This window comes from Epargyreus clarus, unplaced genomic scaffold (genome assembly GCF_041222505.1).
Source record: "Epargyreus clarus isolate Ecla_fem2 unplaced genomic scaffold, WU_Ecla_fem_2.2 ptg000035l, whole genome shotgun sequence".
NCBI classification, from domain to species: Eukaryota; Metazoa; Arthropoda; class Insecta; order Lepidoptera; family Hesperiidae; genus Epargyreus; species Epargyreus clarus.
The window spans coordinates 6,924,415-6,951,717 of NW_027332240.1; the positions used below are offsets into that span (position 1 = coordinate 6,924,415).

Consider the following 27,303-nt stretch of genomic DNA (forward strand, 5'->3'; position numbering starts at 1 on the left):
CTCCTTGAAAGAGTTCTTCATTTACAATGTAAAAATTGTTTTATCAGTTATCTCTGGGTAATTATATCCACATAAATCTAAATTGAATTGTTTGCAATGTATTATTCAAAGTAGCACAGACTTGGTTAGTCTTACTTAATCAAATAAGTAGACAAAATAAACCAGCCAGTATATAAAATCACTTTTCAAAGCAGGGGTAGATGTGGACATTCAAAAAGAGTTCAATTTCTGAAGGTGGTAGTATCTTCTGTAGTTTAAATTTAGCAGCACCACCGCCAAACCTACTTCTGCCTTATAAAAGTAGTATTTTGAAGGTGGTAGAACCCTTTGTGGTTCGACTCCCGCGGCACCGCCACACTTGTTTCTACCTAATAACAGCAGTGTTAGGAGCTGCTGTGTTCCGGTTTGAAGGGTGTGGTAAGGGAGATAGACTTTTCCGAGGCGTTCCAACTTAGTCCTCAGGGTTAGCAGCGCATCTGTGGCCGACCTCAGGTAGGAATATCTTATCTTATCTGGGGTTGATTAGAGATGTCCATGGGCGGCAGTAGACTTACCATCAGGTGGTCTGCATGCTCGTCTGCTACTCTTACATTATAAAAAAAAAATTCGATATCAGTCATCAGGGGAACAATCTAATCTGTGGTTGATTACAAATGTTCATGGGTGCCAGTGTCCATTAAACATCAGGTGGATTACATGTTTCTCTACTACTCTTATATCTGTGTTGGACAATATGAAATCTAACTAGTTATGGATTACTAACTACGACTACATATAGTACTCAGTAATTATAACTGCAAACTACAAAAAGTAATCGAAAAAAGTAGTTAAACATTTTGATTAGTAACGACTATTTGTAGTTGCAATCACAATTACATGATTACCTTTCATAACTACATATTTAAAATGATGTTGAGCCTTTAAATATCGCATTCACTTGTCGTTTGCTAGGTAGTTAGTTAGAGTTAAAGCCTGTTAGAGTGTGAGTGCAGCGCTAAGTCCTACCACCAAACAGACTTTAGGCAGAAACCGAACCCACACCTTCGAGTTTTAACTCGGGTGGCTGTACAGGCAGTAGTCTTATTCCACGTTTTATTTCATTGCAAAATATAAGTCCATAGAATTCAAATAATTAGTAGTTATAACTACTAGATTGCAGCAATCAAATTATTAACTACATCATCTGGATCACTTTAGTTAAGTTACGTTACAATTAAAAGTAGTTAACTACAATGTAATCATAACTACATGTAGTTAACTACTTTTAATCGTAGTTAGTAACCAGATTACAAATTGTAGTAGTAACTACGCCCTACACTGTCCTATATTATAAAATCTACTTTGATTAAATGATTTTGATTTGAATTGAAAGAAAGTAATACTAGTAAAATTTCTAGAACAATCCACAAACATGTCATATTTATTAATTGAATTTAATTTATTCTGTATGTCAACTAACTAATTTATGAATCACAGAATTTGTTTTCGGTAATAATGATGCAATTCAAATTCAAATTTGTCCAAACTAAGATATGATTTGAAGATAATAAATGATTATATTATAAATCATGTTTATATTATAAATCTACTGTTTGGACTTGCTAATCTCCAGAACCACTCGACAAATTAATATAAAGTAGAGGTAGGTAGAGGTAGAGGTTGTCCCTGTAGTTCCGGGGCTAGAATAGGGCTACGGTATCCCCTGCTTGTCGTAGGAAGCGACTAAAAGGGGGCTTCCGGGGTTGCGGGCGGTAAGAGTGGGAGCTCGAACCGTCCAGTAAGCGACCCCGGGAAGGACGGCGGTATGTGTGGTCGCATACCGTCGTGAACACTACATGGTGTGGGAGGAGCGAAAACTGCTCCCCCAGGGTAGAGCCCGATCGGGTCATCGCGCTTGGAGGGCTCCGGTTGTGTTCTGTTTGAGATCCCGGAGTTCTCCAACAAGCGTTGAGGACGGCCACCGGGGGGGGTTTTAGTGCGGTAAAAATCCCACATAACCCGGCGTCGCTCCCACGTCGTCGGATACCTTTTGAAGGTTTCCCCCTCGAGAAAAAATAAAATAAATAAAAGGTAGAGGGAGAGATAGCATACTTGCATGCAGTCAACCTGATTTTAAGTGGCACTTATTACATAAGAGATTAAGAGTCCTACTTAAAATTTGCTACAGCTGTGTGTGTTGAGATTTGCTACCCCTGAGAAACTCTATAAATAGGTGTCTCCTTTACTACACGTTAGAAAGTTTTAGACCCAAATGATAGCTTTTATTAGCTTGGGTTGTATGTATGTATGTATGTAACTATGTAACGGAATCTTTGAACCCGATTTCTATCCACTTTGAACGTTCAGTAAAATTTTGAAGAATTATCAAAAACCGATGACAATACACGATTTTAATAATTTTGTAACATTGTCCTTATCAACATCCTCAGGATTCACGATTTTCGAGGCAAGATTGTTCGAGCGCCTTAGAGAAAGTTCATCGCAAGTTACTAGATTGATTTTTAGGATTTCGTACTCACCGGGTAAAACGAAACCCTCCACTGTCTGTTCGTGTGTCACAGGGCTTTATCTCTTAAACCATAATAGACACTTGATTTTTTTTAAAGCATGCATAATTTTAATTGAATTCATAGAAGTGAGGAAGTTAGAATTCAACTGTATTTTCTTTCCTTGTGACAGAATCACACCTACCTTGAATTGCTTAATACATACATACAAGGTAATTCTGCCATTTTCGTTTATGATGTTTAGAATAATTGCCTAGAAAAAATGTACATATTTTGAACAAAGGTAGACAAAATTTGGTTGCTGATTTAGTAATTATATAGTGCAATATAATTTCTAAAACATATTGTCATTATAGAATAATTCATTATTTTAAAGACCCTAAATTTGAATATAATAATCATAAATAAATGGATTTAGATTGATGTACTGATTTAAAATGATATCAGATTGATTTGCATTTAAAATGTGTTCACTTAAAGTTTGTATTGTTTGGTAAAAAAAATGGATAAAGTATTTTGATTGGATCAGCTACTTGCTTCTTGATTTACTAATCTTTCAATAGCTACAGGTATTGAGTTAGGCATTAAAAGTAATCTTAATAATCCATCATCAACCCATTACTGTCCCACTGCTGGGCACGGGTCTCCTCTCAGAATGAGAAGGATTAGGCCATAGTCCACCGCACTGGCAAAGTGCGTATTGGTAGAATTCACATACCTTTGAAAACTTTTTGCTTTTTTTATGAAATCTCAGGTCTACAGGTTTCCTAACTATGTTTTCTGTCACCTTTGTAATCCATAGCTTAAAACTATTAGTTTAGGGAGATTAAAGCAATATCATTAAAATTTTTGTGATATTTGTATTCTAATTTAATAGGAATTCTGATATTAATTACAGTGTATTATTTCTTCTAGACTAAGCTAGAAATTTCTAGAAGCTATTCCAATCTGCCTTATGGCATATTAATTACAAGTAAAACAATATTAAGTGTTGCAGTTATGCAAAGCATAAGAGGACATAGTAAGAAGAATAGAGGATGAGAGGATTCTTTGAAAATCATGCTTATATCTGATGGAATTAGATATTTTTATCATATACTTACATACCATCCATCCATCGGCCTTTAAGAGTGCTGGACATCATCATCATCATCAACCCATTATTGTCCAACTGCTGTCCATGGGTCTCCTCTCAGAATGAGAAGGTTCAGGTCATAGTCCACCGCGCCGGCCGAGTGCGTATTGGTAGACCTCACATACCTTTGAGATTTTTTTTGTAAATCTCTCAGGTATGCAGGTTTCCTCACGATGTTTTCCTTCACCGTTTAAGCAAATGATAATTAATTTCTAATACGCACATAATTTTGTAAAATCAAACGTGCGAGCCTGGGATTTGAACCTCGGTCCCCTCGATCGGGAGGTCTCTTAATCTGCGCCACTCTGACCAGTCTTGCTTGAATCCAGCTGTTACTGCTGTCCTTTTCAGTAAATCAGTCCACCTGGTTCCGGGGTGTCCTGTACTTCTTATGCCCAGATGTGGTCTCCATTTGAGGACCATCATTATAATTAAATACACACTTATCAATCCATATCGGTCTGCCTTTTGGTATGTTTTGGTAGTGGTTCTATTTGTGGTTTTTTGGTTTTTGTGTGTGTTAGTGATCTTAGTCAATCATAGTTGAGTGTGAGGCAGTGGTGATAATTTTAATCTTTATTTATTTTGTTTTAGTTATTAACACTTGTCAAAGTAAACTTTTAATAATTTTATTTACTGTGATTTTGTGAATTCATTAATATTACAAAGGATATTATTTTCCCTAAATAGGTCGAAAAGGTATATTAGAATAAAATTTTAAGCTACAAATCCTATGTTATGTCCTAAGGGAAATAGAAAAATCTAAAACTAAAATACAAGTCTCGGCTTGTTATTTTTGTCTAGAGAATAACCTGACCTACACCAACTTAGCCTAGAAGAACTTTTGCAGACCATCCAAAATTAAAAATATTTGAATATGGAATTTATATTTCTTTTTCTTTCAACAGACTGGCAGCATGGCGGAAATAGTGTACCCGCAAGGCTGCCGCCCAATCACCGATGACCTAGGACCTGATGAACTCGTCCGGAGGCTTAAGGTATGTACTTAGCAGTGTCATTTAGAAGAAGGTGGTAGAATCAATGCGGTTTCACCATGGAGGTACTGCTAAACCTATGTTTAGTGTGAAGCAGTTCTTGGTTTCATTTAAAGCATTTAAAGCTGACCGATTTACTTTTGAGATGACTTTCTCATCTTCATCAATCCATCACGGTCCCACTGCTGGGCACTGGTCGCTTCTCAGAATGAAAAGGACTAAGCAAGTGATAATTAATTAATAATATGCACATAATTTTGAAAAATCTTATTGCATGCCTGGGATATGTAGTTCGGTCCCCTAGATTGAGAAGCTGTGTTTCAACCGTTAGACTATCACTGCTATGTCAATCTGTAGGAATGGCAAAGCATTCTGATCATCAAGGTCAACTGATAATCTGTCAGTTGACGTACAAAGCATTTCGCAGAGATTTTGCATTTCCACGGGAGGGGGAGCAGTTGTCTCCTTTGGCGATGCAAAAGTAAGTGAATAGGTAAGACGTTTTTTGAATATCTATAGGGATAGCTGTCCTTGTATCCGCCCTTGGCGACGCCCTTGAAGCGACATGATTTTTTAAGTAGTCCGATTATTTTTTTCTTATAACAATTTCTACATATCGCCTTTTATATTTAACCGTACGTAAGTCTAATTTACTGTGCTATCATAGAGTCTTTTATTGAGTGGTAGGCCCACAGGAAAATAAGTAAGCATTCTATAATTTTACTCTCCTAATATAAAGTGAATAATTTGAAGGCCAGTCCTTTGCTTAAATTGTAATCATTGTCTGTAACCCTTAGCTACATAATCAGTGTCAGAAACCCGTTGCTACCTTCAAGTGCAAAGAGATACATCAATAGGCTAGTAACCAAATGCCCTTGTATTTCTGCGAATATATTCAATTTAGGTCATCGGTCCAGATAACCAGGTCACCTGTAGGTTGTTATTCTATTCTGAATTATATCAGCGCATGACGTGAATGTATTTATATGTAGGTCAGGTAATTCATATCTGACGGATTATCCGGTAGCTGACACACCATTTCCTGACCGGAGTCTTCTCTGACGTAATTTGAAAGTTCTATTAACTAACCACTTATTACAATTAAGTTAAGCTTTCTGTCGTCCAGATGGTATTTGGCATCACTTGCCGAAGGATGAGGTTTCATCGACATCGACTGGATCCGTGGCGGTCTTCAATATTCGGTTTACATGGTCATTCATTCCGCGTACGTGCAAAATGTGTGACGAACTTCCTCCTTAGGTATTGCCTGAACGCTATGACATAGGGCTTTTCAAGAGGGCTGCAAAAAGAGCTCTCCTTGAAAGCCGGCGATGCATTGACGACTCCTCTGGTGTTGCATATGTCCATAGGCGACGGTGACTACTTTCCACAGGTAGCCCGTCTGCCTTATCGTTAGGTATATATAAAAAAAAAATTGGTTACTACCGCCTAAGTACATCTGTAATAGCTTCAGATAGGATAAGACTTCAGAAACTCAGATGAGTTTTTTCTTGAATTTGAAATAACTAATGACTATTCTATGGATTACTGTGTATTAAATCTGTGTTATCAAGCTGTTACTGTCCCACTGCTGGGCACGGGTTTCCTATCATAGCTCACCACTCTAAGTGCACAAGTGAGCATTTCTAATACGCACGTTTCTTGAAAAATCAGGTGTTTTGGATTCGATCCTCGAACCTTCGAATGAGAGGCCGTGTTCCCTGTCTAAGCTATCACTGCTATGATACATGTAGTGATAAATATACATGTAAGTTCTATCATTGAAGCTTTACTTCTAGAGGTAATAATTACTTATCCCCTTGGGAGTGATCGCACTGGCGTCCAACTTTAATTGAAGCTCTCCGAGGCGTGGATACTTGCTGATTAGCTATCGAGGTTTGCTGATCCGTGTACTACATGTGTACATTGTGTATGTACATGCGATACGGTTCAAACACTGAACGGTGATTTCTAATGTACGTTTTACAATATTCTTGTAAGAAATATTAGGGAGGTGGTGAAAGGTGGTAAAACTCTGCGGTTCGACTCCGGCGGCAACACCGCCACACCTATTTCTAACTAATAACAGCAGCGTTGAGCGCTGCTGTGTTCTGGTTTGAAGGATGTGGTTAGGGAGATTATATACTTTCCAACTTAGTCCTCAGAGCTTGCTAGGTGTTAATCCCAGTGTGATGCCAGAGTTTTCATTTTTTATCAGCAATCCTTGATATTTTTGGGGTAAAAATATTGTTATACCTTTAATACTCTCGGTGGAGTATTTTGTCATATTATATCCATATTAAAGTCCAGTCGAAATACGTTTAGAACTTTCTACGATAAATGCGTGAACCACACAGACCTTAATTTAACAACTGTTTTTTATTTTGTTTTCATCGCGTACAAATAAAGCTTAGTAGAACATAAAATGTCGAGATTTTATGTTTATTTCAATTCACAATATTTATTCATATGTATTATATTTTTATAGTTGCGGTGGTAATAATGTTTACTGAGAGAATACTTAAAGTATTCACATTGAATCTATTCAGCTTCGTTGCGTAAGTTTAATTTAATAGGTCGGTCCATTCTGTTTATACATATTTACGAACGAAGGGATCTTTATAAATACTATTTTAGTATAGATAGAAGTAGCGAACGGTTAGCAATTCATCTGATGGTAAGAGGCAACTGCAGCCCGTGGACATATAAATAATCCCGGATAGGATATGAGTCTTATCTGGGGTTGTGTCAATCTATCAGTAGGGTGCTTGATTTCATTGCTTAGCTTTTCTCTGGTAGCTCAGTAGATGTTGTTTGTGTAGAAAGATGCGATCTAAAGATTTAACCTACTGATTTTTTTTTTATAATATAAGAGTAGCAGACGAGACACCCTTCAAACCGGAACACAGCAGCACCTAACACTGCAGTTATTAGGTAGAAATAGGTGTGGCGGTGGTGCCGCCGGATTCGAACCTCAAAGGGTTCTACCACCTTCAACCCGTGCAGTTAAGAATTTTCATAGGACATCTTAGCTTACCTACCTCACAGATCTCCGGTGGAAAGGCACCCTTATATTGGCCTACATAAGTCAGCCCGACTGTAATAGGTAAAGTCAATAACAAATTTAGCCCGAAAGTAAGATTTACTTTTACTTAACTTCGACTTATAATAAGCGATGGCTTGTAGGTCATAAACGTCGTACAGAAAGGATCGATCGACCTATTTACAAGTTAAATAGCACGTTGTGCCGCAAAAAATGATGAAATCGGTTTTGAGTTTCAATGTATGTATTTGTATGAAACTCTTTTTGGTTCCACTCCTATAGAATCATCGTTATGTTTATATCGGTATTCCAGTGTCAATAGCTACTGTGTTACGTTTACACGAGGCGATCCAAATTAGTCTTCAGGGGAAGCAACGCATCTGTGGCAGACCTCAAGTAGGGCTCTTATCTTATCTGGGGTTGATTACGGATTTTCATGGGCGGTAACAGCCACTGCAAGGACTGCATGCTTGTCGATACCTCTTATAATAAAAAAATAAGAAATCTACGATGAGTAGGTAAGTGATGATTTCACTTCTTAATACGCATATTAGATTTTGAAGGTGGTAGAACCCTTTGTGGTTCGACTCCGGCGGCACCACCGCCACACCTATTTCTGCCTAATAGCAGCAGTGTTAAGCACTGCTGTGTTCCGTTTTGAAGGGTGTGGTAAGGGAGACATACTTCTCCGAGGCGTTCTAGCTTAGTCCTCAGGGGTAGCGGCGCATCTGTGGCCGACCTCAGGTAGGAATATCTAATCCCATCTGGGGCTGACTACAGATGTCCATGGGCGGCAGTAGCCACTTACCATCAGGTGGACTGCATGCTCATCTGCTACTCCTATATTATAAAAAAAAACTTTATAAATGAAACATTATTAGAGCTCTATTCGATTAGTTACTCCATGAAAAGTGCGGACTTTTCCGCCTAGTCAAGCAATAACGTGCCTATTGGAAAAATTACAGGCAGTAACGGCACAAACGGAATATTTAATATCTCTCGATGGAACACTATTAAAGGCATGAATAAATAACAGGGAGTGTTCCATTTAAACTCACTCCAATTACGCAGTGCGACTGAATGGGACTGCTTTTTTGCGCTTTATATATTTTAACGACGTTTCATTTTTAAACTGTTATGAAGCACCGCATCACGTTTATCAAACTCCATTGTAAAGCACGGTACGCCACTGCGCATCACGGCGTAGTGCGTACACTACTCCACGCTACACCACTTCACAAGATACCCCACAATCAATCGCAGGAAATGCTATGCTACATCACATTACATCGTCTACGCAACTTCATTCCACTGCTGATCGCACCAAATCACTGTAGGTATACTACGCTATACCACTATCACATGAGATCACACATGCAAGTACAACAAACACCAAGCCATGACACGTTGCATCGTCAACGCCACACCCCTGCACATCGCACCAAATCATTGACAGAAAGGATCACTCAACAGACAGTAAACACTAGTTTACGTCACACTACTCCACAAGACAACCACACGTCCAATCACAGCAAACACCACGCCGCGCTGTTATATAGTCCACTCTACGTCAGATTAGTTTGTCCATGGAAAGTTACTTGGAAAAATACAGGCAGTAACAGAGCAAACGTAATATATAATATCTCTCGTTGGAACACTATTAAAAGCATGAATAAATAACAGGGAGAGTTCCATTTCAAATCACTCCAATTACGCAGTGCGACTGAATGGGACCGCTTTTTTGCGCTTTATATATTTTAACGAAGTATTCATTTTTAAATTTTTATGAGGCACCGCATCACGTTCAACAAACTCCATTGTACAGCACGGTACGCCACTGCGCATCGCGGTGTAGTGCGTACACTATTCCACGCTACACCACTTCACAAGATACCCCACAACCAATAGCAGCAAATGCTATGCTACATCACATTACATCGTCTACGCATCTTTATTCCACTGCTCATCGCACCAAATCACTGTAGGTATACTACGCTATACCACAATCACATGACATCACACATAAAAGTACAATAAACACCAAGCCATGACACGCGGCATCGTCCATGCCACACCCGTGCACATCGTACCAAATTACAGACAGAAAGAATCACTCACTACACAATAAACCACACACATTTTAACGAAGTATTCATTTTTAAACTGTTATGAAGCACCGCATCACGTTTATCAAACTCCATTGTACAGCACGGTACGCCACTGCTCATCACGGCGTATTGTGTACACTACTCCACGCTGCACTACTCCACAAGACACCACACAATGAACCACAGCAAACACCAATATTCTGGCGTACACGCCACGCCCTTGCACATCGTACTAAATCAGAGTAAACGCTAGTTTACGCCATACTCTATATCATCACCGCAATTAAGATACCACTAGTGTCGGCTTCGATAGTAAGAGTTCTCTTCATATATTGGGAGCCCACACACGGATAATTAAAAAATACGAAGTCGTTACAAGTTACAAGTGACAATTAATTTATAATACACATAGGTACTTTCAGAAATGAAAGATGTCCTAGGATTTGAATCTCGGACTTCCAATCAAGAAGCCGAGTTCCAACAACTTGCTGTAACTGCTATTTATATCACAATAACATGGAATTCAGTCTCCTCTAAGGGAACGCTATTACTCTGGACTCAATTACCAAGCACACATTTCTATGTTCGTGCCATAAAAAGCTTTTAAATAATTCAAATATGTGTTGAATGGAATTGGAGGAACGCACACAAATTTATAGAGAATAGTAACTCATAACTCGTATGCACTCGAGTGTGCATGTGTACGTATGTTGTATACGTTTCAACAGTGTTATTATGTATATGATGCTCAACTGTAGCATCATATACATAATAACCTAACGTAAATCAATAATAATAATATGAATAATCGGTATGATTGTATTCATCGTCAGTCATATTTCGTAATGTAACGAATTTTATCAATAATTCCCATTCACGCGTACTATAACTACAACACGTTCAACGACAAAATGTCGGCAAGCAGTTATTTGTAAATAGCAACGTTACAGCTTGCTGAGACTACAAATCATAACGTAAATAAAAATTTGTAAATGCGAATAATCGGTATAATTGTATTAATTGCATTCATCGTCAGCTAAATTTTGCATCGAAACTAATCACATCACTAATTCAAATTCAAATTCAATTTTTTATTGCTCATGCATACAGTACATAATTATGGTGTTACAAATAGGGTATTCGAACATGCATGTACCCTGCTAGGGCATTGCAATGTAATACATTCACATTAGCTTATATTTATCTTAACTTAGAATCGTCATTGTTTATATAAAATGGAAAATACATTATTATTACATTTTAATAACTTCATATCGATATAATAGTGTGTATTCGCGCGTACTACAACTACACATCGCGGTGACAAAATGTCGGTAAGCAGTTATGTGTGAAAAGCAATGCTGCAGCTTTTCGTAGCTCTGTGGCAACTACAAAAATGTAGCTGCGCTGTAGGCCAGTATCGCTGATTTTTTTTTTAATATTATAGGAGTAGGGGACGAGCATGCAGTCCACCTGATGCTAAATGGCTACTGCCGCCCATGGACATCTGTAATCAACCCCAGATAGGATTAGATATTCTTACCTGAGGTCAGCCACAGATGCGCTGCTACCCCTGAAGACTAAGCAAGAACGCCTCAGAAAAATCTGTCTCCCTTACCACACCATTCAAACCGGAACACAGCAGCGCCTAACACTGCTGTTATTAGGTAGAAATAGGTAAGGCGGTGGTGCCGCCGGAGTCGAACCACGAAGGGTTCTACCACCTTAATAATAATGAAACTGCATTTTCCTACAAATTTGCACCCATTTGTCGTTGCGGTGTCGCCATGATGTCGTTGTGGTACGTGTGAATAGTTTAGGTATCCCTTGAATAATGCAATGCACACATTAATCAAAGCTTCAAATAGATACAAATAATGCAATGTATTCGATTGGATATTTAGTCTAATGTAAAAATACTCTTTTTGCCAATAGCAATAGAAATGAATTGGAGTGTTCGTTTGTGATTTCGATATAAATGCAAATTTCCAAACTCATTATTATGTTTATTTGTCGCGATACATACGTATGAAGAAACCGATTTATTATTTTGAATTTTTGTCTCGCTGTTTGAATTAATTTTGGAATTTAAATGTAATTTGGACCGGAATTTGACTCGAAGATATAATATATTGTACATGCCGCACGTGGCATATTCTTTATATTAATAAACGAGCTCATATTTCGTCTGCTGACTGCTTTTTTTTTGACTACTCATATATATTGTGGAGAAATTCCCAACATCATTAAATATTAATTAATTATAATTATAATTATGGCAGTAGCAAACGAGCATGCAAAGGGCTAACTAATCTGTGCCTCAGATATGACTCTAATCCTATCTGCGGTCGGTTACAAATGTCCATGCGCGACAGTTGTCACTTACTATCTATCAGGTGGACCGCATCGGTAGCTACTTCCATACTATGGTAGAGTGGATTGCATAAGAATTATTGCACTCCCATTTTCCCACATAGAACATCATCATGTCCGCTGTTCCACTGTTGGGTACGGGTCTCCTCAGAATGAGAAGGATTAGGCCGTAGTGATTTCAGGTATAATAGAAAAATGACCTTGAAAAATGAGAGGATTTGAAACTCGGTCCCACGGCTGACAGGTGGCATTTCAACCACTAGGCTATCACTGCACAAAAAGAACACCAACTTGCCAATGTCATTGTACCGGGAATGTAAGGAGTAATTCAGTTCCCAACGACTCTGTCCATAATTCCATATCGTATTGTGAAATTTAATAATGAAAGCAGATTCACTTTGTTTTCGTTCCAACCGCCTCATAGTAACGCGACACCCGGCTTTTTGATCGCGTTTATTTTTCTTCGAGAAATACCTTCACCTGTCAAATGAGTCATAAATTACATGCTTCTGTTTGCGAAATCGTTTTTGCGAAGCGTTATTTGTTATTTGGTTCAAAACGTTTCTAAAGCATAAAATACATACATTATGCTAATATATTCAAATGTATGGCTTAGTGTTGTGGATTAATGGTCGAATATCAACAGCTTATCGATAACCGACTGATAGCAAGACTATTGATTTTTTATCGATACAACGTCGATTTTACCGATACTATTGCTCACAATTTATCGATATTATTGCTGCTGAAAAACTTAAACTTACGACAGTATCGAAACTTTCTATTTTCCAATCGATAATAGTTTTTTTTTAGATGCAAACTATCGATAGTGTGGCATTACTAGTACTTGTGCTTAACGAGCTATGTTGCGCGGTTTCATTTTTTTTATAATATAGGATTGTATTAATTTCACTTCTGGTATTAGTCCACCTGATGGTAAGTGGCTACTGCCGCCCTTGGACATCTGTATTCAACCCCAGATCCCTTAGGTAGGATTAGATATTCTTACCTGAGGTCGGCCACAGATGCGCCGCTACCCCTGAGGACTAAGCTGAAACGCCTCGGAAAAGTCTGTCTCCCTTACCACACCCTCCAAAACGGAACACAGCAGCGCCTAACACTGCTGTTATTAGGTAGAAATAGGTGTGGCGGTGGTGCCGCCGGAGTCGAACCACAAAGGGTTCTACCACCTTCGAAATGCTTGCCGGTAGAACGAGTATAGTTTGCAGAGGTACCACCGCCCCACCTGTTTCTATTCAAAACGGTTATAGTATTTCGAGGGGACCATCTTAGTCGTCGCGAGCGGCAACATCATCAATATCAAGTAGTAACCTCTGTACTATTTGGGTTACAAATATCAATGGGTGGCAGTTGCCACTTACCATACGACACACTGCGCGATCCGTTGGCCTCTTCAGTGTTAAATAAATATAGTTCAAAAAACTAAAACACACGCTTTTATGATAAAATCAACTAAAAAGTAGAAAATAATTTTCAATCTAGGAATCAATTAAGGAACAGTAAATTGTATAATTGTGGCGGAGGGTTTCGTTTTATCCTTTGAGTACGGAATCCTAAAAATCATTCTACAAGATGGCATTCTAGATATGTTTCAGTACATTTGAGTTATAGGGAAATAACATGATAATTTTCCAAAGCTAAAAATCAATCTAGTAACTTTGCCTGAACGCGCCATAAGGCGCTTTCTCTCGCCTCGAAAATCGTTAATCCTGAGGATATTGATAAGGACAATGGTACAAAATTATTAAAATCGTGTATTGTCATCGATTTTTGATAATTCTTCAAAATTTTGAATTAAACTGAACGTTTAAAGTGGATAGAAATCGGGCTCAAAGATTCCGTTACTGTTACATACATACATACATACAAACGTACAACCCAAGCTAATAAAAGCGTGTTAAAAACAACCGGAAAATAGTATAGTTTTCGCATAGCAAACGTGCCAAAATGATCGTAATTTATTTCTGTACAAACTCTTACTACGCTCGGTGAAAGGACATGACATGACACTGAATGATGTATTTTTAGGTGTCCGACTCTTAGATATGTATATCTCTTGGTGTATTTTTGTAACGCATATTTGCTTCCACCTTGTTTCAGTGTGTTAATCTTTTAACCTTTAGATATATGTATTAAAATTGAAATATTTGTATGTATGTCATATGTCTAGATACATTGGTACAGTACTATAATATAAATCTACATCTTATAGCTTTAATTACTAAAGTATTTTTTTATATAATTGAGAAGTGGCAGATGAATATGCAATCCACATGATAGGTAAGTGGCTACTGGTCCAGAGACATCTGTTATCCACCCCAGATAAGGTTGGATCCTACCTGAGTATCCTGAAAGTATGACTCCCTTACCACACCCTTAAAACCAAAACATAGCAGTGAGGTATATTTTTCAACTGTAAACATAAGGTTGTACTTTTTTTTTAATCTGAAAGAGGTTTTGTACACTTTTAAAAAATGTAGGATCAACAAAATTTAACTCATCATTTAGACGTTTGGTTGGTCAGGAATCGAACGAACGCCTTCTGCGTTTCAGTCTGCGTTCTTCAAATTTCCAAAGGCAATTTAAAACGACGAACTTATGATGTGTGATATTTAAAATAAGTCCTTTGATTTTTGCGAAACATACCATAAACAAATTTTGTTTCAATTAAATTTTTGAATATTTAAATGGCGAATAATGCTTGACCTTTATAATGATAAAGGTGTGTTTAATTATAATGATAATAAAATATATTTTATGTTAAAAGCAATTTTATATAAATACCCACTTGGTTGTTAAAGAAAGACCCTGAATATATTATTATGTTAATTGCAAATAAATAAAATAAAATTGAATATTATAATGCTTATTGCATTAATATGAAAAATAAAATAAATTATATTGCATGTATGATTTCATAAATTGAGACTTCTGTCCGTAATTTAAAAACTTTCGAAGCTTATATACTCACGTGTTTCTCTAAGATATTAAATATCTACCAAATATGTCTGTTTGTCTGTATACTGTAAAATACTGAACCCATTTGATTGCTACTTTTACATACAGATAACTTTACCTGGATTATTGTAGAACTTTCACAAAATATAGTGTATATTTGATGTGCAAAGTTTGAAAAATAACGTCTTATACATTTATAGCCCTATAGTAGCTTTCATTTGGACTTCCGTGCTTCGGAGGGCACGGTATCACTGGCCTAGGTTGCTATGATGGGATAGTAGTCAGTGTACCTTATCAAAAATCTTAAGGTGGTTGAGGACATCCGACACTGGTCGGCCTCAAATCTGTACCTTCCACTAAGCCGCATATGAGGGAGCATGGAGTAAAATAAACGAATTTATTTATGTATCACTTATATATTGTTTTCATGCATTATTTATGAGAAATAAATTCTTCAAAACCCAAACTCCAGGCCTTCTCCATCTATGGGAAGATGCCCGTGTCCAATATTGAGACATAAAAGCTTCGCCTAATGTGGTCGATAAATAAAACATTAGCAAAAATTATAATATGTAAAAGTGGTGAATTTGATTCTCGCAACACTGTTTTTTGCGCATTAATATTGTGGGTATAAATTTTTTGCTGTTCGCAGTTAGGATGTGAGATCATCAATAAAAATACCATACCTCATGTAGGTCGCTCCGTTTTTTTGAGTTTTAATTACAATCAACGTAAAACTTTCGAAAAACAAGGTTGTCTTCATACACTTTTAATTTAAAATAACAACAAAAATACATTGATTGTGTGAAATTTAAATATCCCATGGTTTTGTATGAAATAGGGCTCTTAAGAACATAACAGGCTGAAATTGAATGTAATTATGAAATATATACCTTCTTATATGCCCTTTTGATTAATGAATATTCTGGTTTCTAACTTTATCCACAACCACGTTACCGGGGGGTCGAAAAAGACCTGAATGGCTTCGAGAAAAGGATGTGCCTTTTTTGGAGTTTACTCCTTAAGAAACGATTTGAGTTATAAGGCCCGGTACGGAAATTTTATGAGGAGTAAAATCAAGTGTAACACGAAAAGTTGAGGCGTTACATAGAAAGAGACAAACATATATATCTGTAGGATTGAACGTGTAAAAGAATGAGATGGAATACATTACACAGCGTATCTCATTCTCGGGGTCTCCTCTTTGCGCGATACTTCGTAGTCTCACTGTATAGTTCACTACCTCCAGTCTGAGAGTTGAATGTGTGCGTATGTTTGTACGTGTGTGTTGCGCGCCTGCGTATTACGAAGTTCTGCCACAACTTGTATACTGCTGCCGAGTACAGGGTATGCATGCTGTATAATAAATGCATATAGTAGCATCTATTGTATACATCTATATATTATTATTATTATTATTTATATTATTTTGTAACATACTTTATGTAATACGCATTATTGAAGTAATATAAATAATCCGAATAATTACAGATATATGTTTGTTTCTCTTATCATTTTAGCAGATGCGTTCATTTACCCTTTTTTTCTATTCGATATATATCATAATTATCGTTCGTAAGGAGTAAACTCCAATCGTGCGGCGTAGCTGACACACACACACTTTTTTTCTTTTGTTCGACTTGGTGCGGGCTCTTCTGTGCCTGCAGATTTTGTGCTCATACTCTGGAATAGAGAAATCTTGGATTGAATTTAAACTTATTTCTTTTTCAGTATAGTTCTTAGGTTTAGTTCAGACTTTGTTAGATTTCCGAATTATATGTAGGTCTATAGGCACTATTAGATTTTATAGCGCGTTATACGTATTTCATACAATTCTCGATAATTAGTGGAATTCAGAAAAAATAATTATAATCGATAGTTATTTACTGTTATTGTCGACGTAATGGTCAATTCACTGAATTAATTAGATTTTTTTTCTACTGAACAGTAAGAAAAAAATTGGTAGGTACTTTTATAAATTTTCCTTATGGGAACTCCATGACGTTATGATACTTTAATGTAGTTATTACAATTCATATTTAACTAACTAAACTCGGCCATTTTCCTTTATGGATCTATCTGGTATTTCTCATGGGATCTTTGTAATATAATAATATATAAATACCCTTTTAAAGAAATGCAAGGTTGTATAAAAATATACTGTTGTTAATAGGTGGAAATTGGCTCGGCAATTGTGCCTCTGGCGTGGAATACTAAAAAGTAACTTAAAAACTTGTAATTATATGCCTCAGAAATGCAAATTGTATTATTCGTAAAATTGGACAAATTTCGTATGTACTTACACATTAAAAAAACATATTTAATTAAAACTGAAACGCAAAAATTCACGACAAAACTAAATAAGCCAAAAATCATAGGTTCCCATTCCACCTGCATCCCACACATGTGAATTACATGTGACATGTAACATGATACATGTGAGTTTATTAAAATAAACTTATTCCCATTGTTCCAGGCGCTGGCGCACACCCTCCAGGGTCTCGGGCAGGACGAGGGCATGTACCAGCAGTACATCCCGCTAGCGTTACACCTGGCCGACGAGTTCTTCCTCACTCACCCATCGCGCGATGTGCAGCTGCTCATCGCCTGCTGTATAGCAGACGTGCTACGGGTGTACGCGCCCGAAGCGCCATACAAGGATCAGGAGCAGGTGAGTACTACTGGGTCGGTGATGGGACGAGAGCATAGACCAACAGCGTTAGAGCTGCATTATTTTCCGAAGAGTTCTTCCTCACACACCCGTCACATGATGTTAAGCTGCTCATCGCTTGCTAATAGTTTAAGTACTGAGAGTGTACGCGCCCGAAGCGCCCTACAAGGACCAGCAACAAGTGAGTACTGCCTTATATGCTAGCGTTACACCTGGCCGATGAGTTCTTCCTCACTCACCCATCGCGCGATGTGCTGTTGCTCATCGCCTGCTGTATAGCCGACGTGCTGAGGGTGTACGCGCCCGAAGCGCCATATAAGGGTTAGTAGCAGGTGGGTACGGCTAGGACGATGGTAGGACGAGAGCTTATGCATCATACTGGAGCTGCATCTGGCCGACGAGTTGTTCCTCACGAACCCGATGCGCGATGTACAGCTGTTCATCGCCAGTTGTATCGCGGAGACGTTGTTGAAGGTACACGTTTAAAGTGACCTATAGGAACCCGAAGTATTTAACATTTGACCAATTCCAAAATATTCGCCTAAGATCAAGAAGCGTCTTCATAATAGCCACCTGTTCATTCTTTACATTTCAATATTTTATTTCCATACATATTTAGCCAATTAATTAGCATTAAATTTGCATGCTTTAAAGTTAATTAATACAGCCAAATAAGTACGAATTGCACAAGTTTAATGCTTAATTTAAAATATTATTTTTTTTCAGGTGAAAACGATATTCTTGTTCCTGATCAACCAGCTCCAGGGCCTCAGAGACCCGAAGGACCCAGCGTTCAAGCGCTACTTCTATCTCCTTGAGAATCTGGCCTACGTCAAGTCTTTCAACATGTGCTTCGAGTTGGAGGACTGTCAGGAGATCTTCTGTGCTCTCTTCTCGTTGATGTTCAAGATTGTCAAGTAAGCATCTCTCATTTTATCTGACATTAAGATCTGTGTTTTTATTAGGTTTTTTTGGACTTAGAGATAATCCTAGTTTATAATCTGTTGTCATTGTCTTAGATGAAGAACTACTACAAGACGATTAGCATACAATCTGATAATTTTTAATGTCTTTGATACATAATTCTATTTAATACTTTCTCAAAATCTACTACTTACTTTTAAGGATTTCGATGATATTAAATGTTCTTTTTTTTTATGAAGTAAGGAATTCCATATTTTTGTGGTAAAGCGGCAATTTCGACCTGTGCCAAAAGCGGCAAAATCATCCTGCGCTCCGGCGGCAACATCATCCTGCCTACACTAGGCAATTAAATAAAAAAATCTTAATTCCCAAACAGCACGGAGCACTCCTCAAAAGTGAAATCGTTCATGCTGGACGTGCTGTGCCCGCTCATAACGGAGTCTGATGTGGTCTCGAACGAGCTGCTCAATGTCATCCTCACGAACCTGGTGGAGCCTAACAAGAGAGAACACAAACACGCGTACGCTCTAGCCAAGGAGCTCATTGTGAAGACCAGCGAGACACTGGAACCGTATATACAGACTGTAAGTATTAGTCATATATACTGAATAAGGTTTTTTTTTTTATATATATATACAAGTTTTTGTATACGGAAAACAATAGCAAACATTATAGAAATACAGTACAAAGGATTGCTGAAATAAAATCTCTTCCAGCAAGGTTGTTTTCTTTTATAATTTTACGATTGAATTTCCTGTGTTTTTGGAGTAAATACTATAATAATGTTCTCAAATTAAGTCACCTGCAAATATAAAGTTATTCTGATATACTTAAACTTTTTCGAGGTATTTCAGCTTAGTACTCAAGGGTAGCGGCGCATCTTTGGTCGACCTCATTTAGAAACATCTAATCCCATCTGGTGTTGATTACAGATGTCTATGGGCGGCAGTAGCCACTTACCATGAGGTGGACTGCATGCTCGTCTCCTACTCCTATATTACATCAACAAAATATTAATTTTACAGTTTTGCTTTTTTTTACAGTTCTTCAACCACGTCCTTATTCTCGGTAAAGAGGAGAAGAATCTATTAATATTTTCAAAAGTATACGAGCTTATATATGAATTGAATCAGTGCTGCGCCTCAATATTACTGTCAGTGCTGCCACAGTTAGAGTGCAAACTGAAGTCGCCGCAGTTCCAAGAACGACTGAGCGCTGTGGCGTTGTTAGCTAGGATGTTCTCTGAACCGGGTTCGGAGTTGGCGAAGCAATATCCAGCGTTATGGCGCGCTTTCCTCGGCCGTTTCAACGATATCTCCGTGCCAATCAGAATCAAGTGCGTACAATACTGTATGCACTTTCTAGTCCATCATCCAGAGCTGAGGAAAGATATAACGGAGACGCTCAAGATGCGGCAACACGACGCCCACGAGCAAGTTCGCTATGAAGTCGTGATGGCAATCATCGCGACCGCCCAAAGAGATTTTCAGGCGGTCGCTGAATCGGAAGACTTGCTCCATTTTGTACGTGAACGGACCCTGGATAAGAAGTTCAAGATACGCAAAGAAGCGATGTCTGGACTCGCGATGATCTACAAGAAATTTTTGACGGAAGAAAGTGTTCCTCCTGCCACGGAAAAGGCAGTACAATGGATCAAGGACAAAATCTTGCACGGATACTACATGACTGCTCTAGAAGACAGGCTACTCGTTGAGAGACTTTTGAATACCTCTCTGGTACCTTACACGCTCCCGCCGGCGATTCGAATGAAGAAACTGTTCTATCTAATGTCCAATGTGGATGACAACGCAACGAAAGCGTTCATAGAGTTGCAGAAACACCAGTTGGCCGTTCGTCGTTCTGTTGCTGAATGGGTAGAGTTGCATAGAAAACCGCCCACACCGGCCGTGCAAAAGGAGCTGATGAATAAAGTTCTACACATAAGTTCGAAGTTTTTGCCAGAGTCGGTGAAAGCACAAGAGTTCTTGAATAAGTTCTCGAGTGATATGAAGAAGGCGCCAGAGGTGCTGCAGGGTATGGAGACGATACTCAATCCGAATGTCAGCTGTGAAGTCTGCGTGCGCACTACTGTGAGTTTAATATGCATTTAATATTTGCTTATAACTCCAAACGTTTTAGTAGTTAGTAAGTAGGGAGATAGAAAACATATGTTATAAATTTATTTATTGTTACATTGCACTATATTTAAGTCAATTTGGTCAAAGTAGATGACGTAAGTTAATGTTTTCTATCACCGATTTCTAATAGGTAATCAATTTATATAGTATATCCTAATATACCCATGGATATGTCCATGAATTGCACATGAAATTCATTGCTGGCTCTAAGCATAAGTATAAAATGTCTCGATATACATAGGATATACATTCTTTGCTTACAGGATTGAAATTGACAAAAAATTAACTTGATTCTAGTATTAAAGTAGGTACTACGAGTATAAAGACTCTTTTAGAATTATTCCAATATAAAATATTATATCGCATTAAACAATACGATATATCCTTTATCTTTATTATATCTTAGAATAGACTTACTTTAATTTCCCTTTTCTAATTTATTTTAGTTTTCAAAATTGACCATAGATTTACCTAAGCTAACTTACCTGTTTCCAGTCGAGTGTCCTCAAGAAACTCGGTCAGCCCGTGATGACCAATCTCTACTACAACACGGTGAAGATGCTCTTGGAGCGGGTCAGCTCGGTGATGGTTGATCACGAGGCGTTGCTCATACTCGTCGGTTACGTTGAGGACGCTGTCAAGGGCACTGACTCCTCAATCGCTGAAGAATGTGGTACGTATTCAATTGAAGGTGGAATCTAAGAACTTTTTGCCTTAATGTAGTGATGTTAAGAGTTAATGTGTTCTGGTTTGATGGAGACCTACTTGTCCGAAGTGTTTCAACTTTGTCTTCAGAGGTGGCGAAGCATCTGTAGCTGACCCCAGGTAGAACCTTATCATCTACATTGGCTTGATTAGACAAGTTCAGTGGGTGTAGTAACCACTTACCATCAGATATTCTGCTTGCTCTTCCATTATGCATATTCTAAAACGATCAAGTCTATTTTGAAATATCTTGTATAATAATAAAAACGTTGTTTCTCAGGTATCGACGTGCAAAAGGCGGCGGAGCGCGGGCTGAAGCTGTTAGTGATGCTGTCGTTCGTGTTCCCCGCGCACTTCCTGCACGAGGACGTGTTGGCGCGGCTGACGTCGCTGCTGGAGATGGACGAGGAGGCCGTCGCGCCGCACATCCTCGCCGCGCTCACCTTCCTCGGGAAATACCGGCCGCTAAGTGAGTGTATAGTCCGAGCCAAACTGCTAATCCACTCTGAATATAGCAACGAGCCGCGTTGCAACAGCAAATTGTAGATATCAGCGGGACGAAGACAGCGGGACCCTCTCGGCAACCTCCGCTGCCCGCTCTTGCCCACGGGTACATAATTGTCTTAGTGTGCCCTCATGTTGCTAAGGAGTATATGCTTGTTGTGTGCGCAACAACTTCAGAGCGGACTAGCAGTTCCGCTCGGACTCTACTGTGCCCCGAGCCGTTAGGAATGCTGGCGGTCGTGTTCCCCGCCACTTCCTGCACGACGACGTGTTGGCTGACGTAACATCCTCGCCACGCTCACCTTCCTCGGGAAAAATGGGATACTGATTCTGTTTGTTTGTATGCTAGTGACTCAGGTAGAACCAACCTGTAACAAGGTCTTCCTTGCCTGTCGTTTGGGGTCTTTTTTGAATTAGAGTAGCGAATGATCACTAAATGTCCAACTTGTCACGGCTAAATTTGCCATCTTGACAAATAAATCATCTATATTAAATCGAATCAATGTACCAATCAACAACATATGTATTAGAAAAATGATCTTTCTTTGTATCTGTAAGCATTTGTATGTATAAGCGCACGTGCCTGTATACATTTTTTAAAATATGTATTTTTTATTGCAGGTGAAGCGTGCCCCGCACTATTCCCCAAGCTAATAACACTATGCAAAGCGTACGCTGAAGTTGGAACGCCAAAACAAGCTAAAAACGCTGTCAGGTAATTATTATTATTTACTATTTAAAAAGGAAATAATGTTAAAACACAAAATGTGCTAGTTATAGGATCGAAATATATGACAATTTTTTAACTGACTGCGGAAGGAAATATTTTTCGATCGTATGTATGTATGTCTCATTCTTTGACACAGCCGAACGGTTTGACGAATTTTAATATTCATTCATCTCATTTAATTTTAAGTTTCATTGGATTTATCTAAATTGTTGGAGTAACATAGATCGTATTTCTAAGCAGTCGGGATTTTTATAATAACAATTTAATTATTCCTGTAGGACTATTTTATATAAAATAAAAGATTCAATAACCGATTTATTCCTTATTTTTTATGAATTTTTCCATTCTATGACTCCTTATTTTCTAAACAATATTCTTATTTCTCTTTATATAGTTTCCCTCTAAACTGCTATTCACCAGCAATCAAATCGATACCTATTAGGTATTGAGGTAGGGTTAGGAGTTAGGTATCTAAGGTTTCTTAGGTACCTTATGGGTATCGATTTGATTGCATGAAATAATTACGAAGTATTGAAACACTTGTAAAATATATGTTGTGAATAAATGAACCCCTTACACTAACTAAAGGGAGAGATACGTACGTTACCTTAAATCATTCCTCTGCCACAGGTGTCTATTCGTGAACGTACCGGAGCAAAGGACGCAGATATTCACGGAGATACTGGAAACACTGAAGGCGACTCTCAACCCCCACTCGGAGCACTACCGTACAGCTATTGTTACGTTAGGACACATAGCGCACAATCTGCCTGAGAACTTCCCTGTGCACATCAAGAATATTGTGTCCAGAAAAGTGAGTTTTGATACTTTAATACTCAAATAGAAGCGTTTTCAAATAGATCTGTTGGTGGTAATAGTTGTTAATGTTTTTTTATACAATCGATCGAGATTATGTAGATATAACTGTCTATGACCAGCTTATAAACCATTAGACAGAAATCTTTGTGTCTTTGGAAGAACAGTGTGATATTTGTGTCCGTAAAGTTCGAAAAGTATAATGGTTTGACTGGATTTTTATGTAATGTTGCATTTGTAAATAAGAGTGTTTTTTATTGATTGATTACAAAACAATACGATACAAAAAATCTTTATTGTACCCCAAAGAAAAATAGTATAAAACAACAATAATAAATTACGATTAAATGATATGTATGGAATGGAAACGCAAAGTGAATTAATGGGATAGTTTTCTCTTTGAATAGTCATGTGTAGAGTATCGTATATCATATCAGTATTGGGTTGTATTGTATCATAGCGTATACAGATTGGTATTGTAGCGTTTTGTACTACATTGTATTAAATATTGTGTTCCGATCCGATAGTAGTTTAAGGAAAAAATATTGTGACTGACAGTTCGTAAGCGCCTTCATAGGCTTATACAAAATAAATATATTTCATTTCATAATATCGCCTTACGTTGTGCAGATTGTGAAAGAGCTGTTAGTCCGCGAGGGCGGCGGCGCCGGAGCCCCGGGCGCCGCGCCCTGGTGCGAGGAGTCCGCCCTTCCTGAAGAGACGCGCTGCAAGCTGGAGGGGCTGAAGTGCATGGCGCGCTGGCTGCTCGGCCTCAAGCGCGACGAGCTCTCCGCGCAGAAGACCTTCCGCATGCTCAACGCGTTTATTGTGCACAAGGGGGATTTATTACAGGTTTGTTTTTGTCATAAAAGACCTAGCTGTTAGTAGGTTGCTGTCGAAAGTCGGCGAATAAATAAGGCGTATGGGCTTCAAGATTAAAGCAGTAATCGGCGCCTATGGGCATTTGCAAATACTAGGGGAGTCGTTGGCTTTAAAAGAAAGCTCTTTTTGCACTTAAGAACCCCATGTAGATTAGGTTAGCTTAGGTTATCTCCGGAAGGATCAAACGCTACCGAGGCCTCGTCTTTAGGCTTAAAATGGAAAAACGTTGGGATTTTTTCCGTAGTAGACCGGCGTAATCTTCACCTGTGGGCATTTGCAATACCAGGGTAGTCGCCGGTTTTAAAACGCATGTGGAAGGGCTGCCTTTATCGTGCACAAGAGAGACTTACTGGGGGTTTACGTTTTTTTATATACAGACCCAGCTCTTAGTAGTTTGCGGTCAAAAGTCGGACAAAGATAACGCAGATGGGATACCCAAAAGGAAGCAATCACAATTGCTTTTGGACATATGCAACACCTGGGGAGTCGCTCGCTTTGAAAGAGTGGTCTTTATGCGCTTTTTCTTTAGAGCCCCATGTAGTTTAGGTTAGGTAAAGTTGTCCTCGGAAAGATCTAATGCTGCCCAGGTTTAGTTTTATGTGTATATTGGAAAAAAAAAGACATTTTAGACCTCATTACTGACGTGACTGAAGCGTATCCACTACGAATTTCCTCAAGTAAAAGAAAAGGTAAGGTCAGTTGTCCCTTGTGCGAGGAGTCCGCCATCAAAATTTGTCATCATGCCCATTATACTCGAATAACCTTTTGATACAAACTATTAAATTTAAACTCACAAATGTCTTCCTACAGCAAAACCAACTATCGAAAGCGGAGATGGCGCACCTGCGATTGGCTGCGGGCGCGGCGATGCTCAAGATCTGCGAGCAGAAGGGCGTAGGCGATCAGTTCACCGCTGAGCAGTTCTACAACCTCTCGCATCTTATGATTGTAAGACTTACTTTTTCATATAATACTAGCTGACCCGGCAAACGTTGTGTTGCCGTATTAAAAAAATAAAAAACAAACATCGAGCGGTGTGAAAATGATGAAATTACTGAAATGGCTATTAAAAAATAGGAGTTGGTGATAAAAGGTTAAAATTTAGGTTTGTATGTATTTTTAATGCCACATTATAGAAAAATAAGAACAAAAATTTTTGTTCAAAAATTAAAAAAACATATTAAGGTTGAACAACCTTTATCGCTTGGAGTATGAAAAATAGATAGTAGCCGATTCTCAGACCTACTGAATATGCATATTAAAATCGGTAACGCCGTTTCGGAGGAGTACGGTAACTAACATTGTGACACGAGAATTTTATACATAAGATTACTTTTTACCGAAGATAGATAGAATGTTCTTTATTGCACACTTCAGTAGATCTTAATAATAATACGCAATTATATAGGTTAATCGTAATAACCGTACTTGTGTGTTAGTTTGAAGGTGGTAAAAGCGTTTGTGGCTCAACTCAATGAGGCACCACCGCCACGCCACACCTATTTCTGCCTGTTACAGTAGTGTTAAGCGCTGCTGTGTTCTGGTTTGAACGGTGTGATAAAAGCGACGTTATTTGATTATTTGATTTATGGGAGGCGTTCCAAATTAGGCCTCGTGGTTTGCTTTGTTGACCTCAGGTAAGAATCTTATCTGGGGTTGATTACATATGTCCTTAGGTGGTGTTTTACTGAGGAGGCAAAAGTCGTAATATTTAATGCCAAAAATATATAAAAAAAATGTTTATTTATTACAGGACGAAGTACCACAAGTTAGAGAATTATTTGCGGCAAAATTACATAAAGGACTTTCAAAGGTAAGTTTGCAATATTCATTAAATTATAGGTATAAAAATATTATGGTTTATATTTTGCAGGCTAATGTTGAGATTTATATATTTCTTATGGATGTCCTGAAATATTTATCTTCGTCGATGAATTCAAGCAAAAAAATATAGTTCACTTATTAAGTTACCATCAAGTAGACTGCATGTTCGTTTTCTACTTCTATATTCTAATAAAAATATTTTGTCAATTCGTGATGTCTCGCCAATATAGGTACTCACGTATGGAAATGCTATACTCGATTAGCTCGATGCTTGTATTTAAGAAGTGTTAGAAAAGTTGTGAAAATATTGATGAATTGATGCAGGTTACTTATGGTGAGGTCGCCACATGTCATCAAGTGTCCTAATACGAACGATTGTCGTCCACAGGGCATCCCGAACAAATGTCTCCCACTGGACTTCATGGGAATGTATGCGTTAGCTGGCCGCGAACCAGAACGCCGAATCCGCGCTCTCGTCCGCCAGTACATGCTCGCGGACGTGGTGCGCCGCCGCGAGTACATCCGCAACATCTCCGTCGGCATACAGGGTGAGTGTGTGCGCGGCGTGACGTCACGCGAGCCGCCGCCGGTACAAGCTCGCGGACGTCACTGAGTGTGCGCACGTGACGTCACTATGTACAACACGGGCATGCACGTTGACGCGCGAACCGGAGCACCGCATCGGCGTCGTGATGTCATACAAAATGTGGGTGGGCGTGCTTCGCCTCGCGAGGCGTGACGTGACTAACGCGAGTCGGCGACGCGTCGTGTTGTGAGACGTGACGTCACACCGAATTCCAGTCGACGGCGCGGCATCTCAACCGTCGTGACGTCACGTAAAACGCGGGTCAGTGATGCGTCTTGTAATAAATCGTTACGTCACACGGAATGCGTGTCAGCGAGGCGTACATTTTTAAGGAGTGACTTCACAACGAATACGAGTCTGTGGAACATTAACTTGTTGAGCAT

At 38.6% G+C, this 27,303-nt stretch overlaps 1 protein-coding gene across 1 annotated transcript in view; it reads left to right on the forward strand.

The window, feature by feature from the left end:
- Positions 1-27,303, forward strand: part of pds5 (cohesin associated factor B pds5) — a 38,292-nt gene that overhangs the window by 1,683 nt on the left and 9,306 nt on the right. Inside the window, exons 2-14 of the mRNA XM_073092194.1 lie at positions 4,551-4,640; positions 17,617-17,811; positions 18,538-18,728; positions 19,112-19,319; positions 19,779-20,825; positions 21,369-21,546; positions 21,859-22,047; positions 22,704-22,797; positions 23,443-23,626; positions 24,259-24,480; positions 25,321-25,458; positions 26,264-26,323; positions 26,723-26,882. Of these exons, the coding sequence (XP_072948295.1) occupies positions 4,560-4,640; positions 17,617-17,811; positions 18,538-18,728; positions 19,112-19,319; positions 19,779-20,825; positions 21,369-21,546; positions 21,859-22,047; positions 22,704-22,797; positions 23,443-23,626; positions 24,259-24,480; positions 25,321-25,458; positions 26,264-26,323; positions 26,723-26,882 (2,947 nt within the window). The 5' untranslated portion in view covers positions 4,551-4,559. The remainder of the gene's footprint in view (positions 1-4,550; positions 4,641-17,616; positions 17,812-18,537; positions 18,729-19,111; positions 19,320-19,778; positions 20,826-21,368; positions 21,547-21,858; positions 22,048-22,703; positions 22,798-23,442; positions 23,627-24,258; positions 24,481-25,320; positions 25,459-26,263; positions 26,324-26,722; positions 26,883-27,303) is intronic.